The sequence below is a fragment of the Odontomachus brunneus genome, unplaced genomic scaffold, assembly GCF_010583005.1.
Source record: "Odontomachus brunneus isolate Ranch 3 - 2012 unplaced genomic scaffold, Obru_v1 Obru_scaffold_077, whole genome shotgun sequence".
NCBI lineage: Eukaryota > Metazoa > Arthropoda > Insecta > Hymenoptera > Formicidae > Odontomachus > Odontomachus brunneus.
Genome location: NW_022639527.1, coordinates 1,688,204 through 1,692,115, shown reverse-complemented (window position 1 = coordinate 1,692,115; position 3,912 = coordinate 1,688,204). Strand labels below are relative to the sequence as shown.

Genomic DNA, 3,912 nt, shown 5'->3' with positions numbered 1-3,912 from the left:
ATGCTTCTTCTTCTTCCTCCTCACCATCTTCAGACTCCTCACTAGCAGCTTTCTTCTTTTTCTTACCTCCATCTTGTTTCTCTTGAAGACACTCCATAACTAAATCGACTTCCTTCTTCCTTCCTGTAAGATCAACATCGAGTTTCTCCTCAATTTGTTGCCTTAATTTTTTGGCAGACATTGTAGTGAGATCCGCATCCTTGAGGATAGCGGTGATCTCCTTGCGTAGCTCGTCCTTCGAGATATCGGCCATGGTAGGTGCTTCTAGTTGAACGTACTGCTGCCAACTATATAACATTATTATTTATAACATTACTATATTATTATTTTACTATTATTTTATTATTATTTTACTATTATTTTACTATATTATTAGTATGCTATTATTTTACCCTCTGGGTTTAATAACGTCTTTCAGGAATTGTAAATCTTTATACAGAGACCAATCACTAATATATATTTCTTGATCTGCCCAAGCTCCATATCGGGGAACACTCTCCTTTTCTTTTCTTAGTTCTCGGCCGAATTTTTGGCGCAGTTTAGAGAACTCTTTTTCGGCATCAACACTAATACCTACACAAATCAGTAAAATTTAAACACGAAAAATAACAATATAACATAGTAATTGATAAGTACATAACCTCAAAAATATATAACTTGTAAATCGCAAGTTTTATATTATAGTTTCATTTTATAGTTCTTATCATATGACTTACCTGAAAATTTAGTTACGACATTCCCGATGTAGCGCCAGTATAAACGTTTTGTTTCTTGGTCCTCACGTGATGTACCCCGTTTTTTCCACAGTAATTCCTCCTTTTTCACTAGTTTAATTAATTTTCTATATGCTGACAAGTTTAACTCTCTTTCATCTTCAAACTGACCACTGCAGAAGAAAATGTTCTCTTTGTCTTTCATACAATACAAAACACAATACAAAATTAATAATTTTTACTTTATATGGTTTGATAATTACGTTTACGCACATGCATATGATAAAACGAATGGTGGAGACATAGAAACGCGATAGCCATATTCTGATTGATTGATTCTTACGTTCTACGTCGTCGTAGTCGTGAAAGATGAAGCTCAGTCATCTTTCACATCACAACTTACAACTAGGGATATTGGCTTACAACCACGTTGTACAACACTTTACAACCACGTTTACGCAATTGTAGAATGGCCTTTACCGCGTTGTGCGGACCGCCGCGGGACGCCGTCCGCTGCTACCACCGTTACCACCACCTCTGGACTGGATCGCTGCCAGAGTGCGTTTAGCCGCTCCGTTGGCCGTCGTGCGAAACTTATTGCTGCGGCCGCCCTCCTTGAATCCATTGATATTCAGCGATATATTGTAGTTAATCATAGGCTCCATGGTTTTATAATCTGCTGCTTGAGTTGCTGTTCAGGTACCGATCCAACTAAGGTAAGAGAGGAGTGTACGTGCTTGTTAGAGGTACGAAAAGAACGCGGCGACGCACAGTGAGCAAAAAGACTCTCTCGCTGGACAAATTCTAGACGGTATAATTTTTTTTAATTTATTCGTTATGAATTGCTCTATAACTTTGTCGAGGCACTTTTTAAAATTAGAGCTTCAATTCAAAATGACAGGCTCAAAATGGTCTTGGAAATATAGAAACCACAAGATATTGCGCCAGACAAAATATATATGGGTTTTAAGGATTCTTAATTACATGTATGAGGTCAAAATTTTAATTTCTTGCCATTTAAGAGGATTTGAAGTAGTTTTACGACTTTATATAGTTTTATGACATCTTCATACTAACAGCATTCAGATCACGTCTTTGTTCACATATTAGTACATATTACTCGTACATATTTCAAATATGCATAATATATTACATAGTACATATTTCAAATAATAAATAAAGTAAATTTCTTATCTTGAAATTTACATATTTTAACAAGCAACATATACTAATATGTGAGCAAAGACGTAATCTGAATGCACTGTTAGTATGAAGATATCAGAAAATCGTAAAACATTTCGGGTCGTTTCAGGTCCCCTTAAGTGGCAAGAAATTAAAATTTTAACATCAGATATGTAATTAAGAATCCTTAAAACCCGTATATATTTTATCTGGTGCAAGCAGACATATTCAATATCTCATAATTTCTATGTTTCTATGACTATTTTGAGTCCGCCACTTTGAATCGAAGCTCTAATTTAAAAAAGTGACTCGACATAGAGAGCAATTCATAACGAGTACATTAAAAAGAAAAGAATTAAAATCAGTTAAAAATTATACCGTCTAGACTAATTTATACTGATAGTATAAAGATATAATATATATCAGAAAATCGTAAGACATTTCAGATCCTCTTAAGTGTCAAGAAATTAAAATGTATATATGTGTGTGTGTGTGTCGCACAGCCAAAGATAAGGAGCCCGTGGTTCGTCACTTCCACAGTGTATTTAGAGACTCCAAACCCTCTCTGCTCTGTGTGTGTGTATGCTTGCGTATGTGCATGTATGTGTGTGTAATTTAATGTAGGATATTCGGACGGTCTTTCAATATTTCTTGAGCCTCTGGATATAAAGATCTATGTACCTTTCTTACCACTTGTCGAAGGCTACTTATGTAGGGATCCGACGAAATAAATAAGGAATGCAGTATATCTCCATTTGTATCGGTTCTGGGAGATTTTCTGCTGTGACTTGTACATCTTAAAATCTTTATTGCGTGCCTCCTGGGCTTCTTCAGATAATTTCCCAATAGGAACATCAAAACTGTCGATAATGTCTGCATCATGAAGAAGTATTATATGCCAGCTTCATTGCATAAAATACTTCTTCATGTTGCAGATATTATCGACAGTTTTGATATTCCTATTGGGAAATCGGTTAAAAATTATACCGTCTAGACTAATTTGTCCAGCGAGAGAGCCTTTTTGCCCACTGTGCGGCGGTGGAACCAACGGTGGCAAAAACGGCGCTACCATAGGTTAAGAGAACTACGGTTCACAAGTGCGCACGAACGTCTATCACGCTTTGATCGCGTTGCTACGATACAATGGCCGAACGAGTGCGCGAACGCGACTACGAGGATCGATCGCGATCCGACTGGCTTTCGAGCCGGAGACGATGTCGAAGAAAAAATGGACGTTGTCGAACCGATCGAACCGAATCCCGAATCGAAGGGTCTCGGCATGAAATTAACCTCACCTCAATCGCTCAAAGGACTGTATCCGATTCCGTAGACTAATCCAAATGGCTGCTTCAAGACGACTGTACGGCAAGGACAGAATTATTGCCTCTTTTATCTTCTGGGCTATTGTCGCGATACGGATATTATCAACGGTTCTACATTTTCTATTTAATCTCGCGACTTTTGATCTCGTTTATCAGACCGATTCTATTATCGATCTTCTATTTAATTTTCTATTTAATCACGCGATCTTCTATTTAATTTTCTATTTAATCGCGCGATCTTTAATCTCGTTTATCAGACCTATTGCGTTTACCTCATGAACGCGCAGAATAAGCCGGCCACGTCGTAACGCCCCATACAGCACAGATCTTGCAGCAACATTGCGGCAACACTGCTGCAACTTTTAATATTGCTGCAAGATCTGTGCTGTATGGGGCACCGCTTGTTACGTGGCCGAGCCGCAAGTTGTCAATGACGAGTTCACGGCGATCTTTCCGGTAATGGAGCTATCGCCCGTGGAGATCAAGTTGCAGGATATCAAATTGCACAATCTGTTCAAGCATCTGCAGATGCATGGTACGCAAAACTGGGAACGTATCTACGCCAATCACGTCAACTTTTTGTATCGTCTGCTGACGCTCTTTTCTCCGCAACAAATCTCGCAATATCCCATCGAGACGCGAGCCGATCAGATTACCAATACGCAACTTATGCTGTATTGGACGCTGTGACTTTC

At 38.4% G+C, this 3,912-nt stretch overlaps 1 protein-coding gene across 3 annotated transcripts in view; it reads right to left on the bottom strand.

Annotated features, from left to right (window-relative positions):
• The window catches only part of LOC116847348 (nucleolar transcription factor 1-like), a 16,919-nt gene that overhangs the window by 8,373 nt on the left and 4,634 nt on the right, over positions 1 to 3,912 (bottom strand). For 2 of the 3 annotated variants that reach the window (XM_032822265.1, XM_032822263.1), the window contains exons 1-5: positions 3,191 to 3,315; positions 1,194 to 1,424; positions 717 to 886; positions 393 to 573; positions 1 to 287 (exon numbers count right to left, since the gene is read on the bottom strand). The exon at positions 1 to 287 is cut by the window's left edge. In XM_032822265.1, coding sequence (XP_032678156.1) covers positions 1 to 287; positions 393 to 573; positions 717 to 886; positions 1,194 to 1,378 — 823 coding nt within the window. In that variant the 5' untranslated portion in view covers positions 1,379 to 1,424; positions 3,191 to 3,315. Of the gene's footprint in view, positions 288 to 392; positions 574 to 716; positions 887 to 1,193; positions 1,425 to 3,190; positions 3,316 to 3,912 lie in introns of those variants that run through there. The other variant, XM_032822264.1, reaches the window with a different exon arrangement.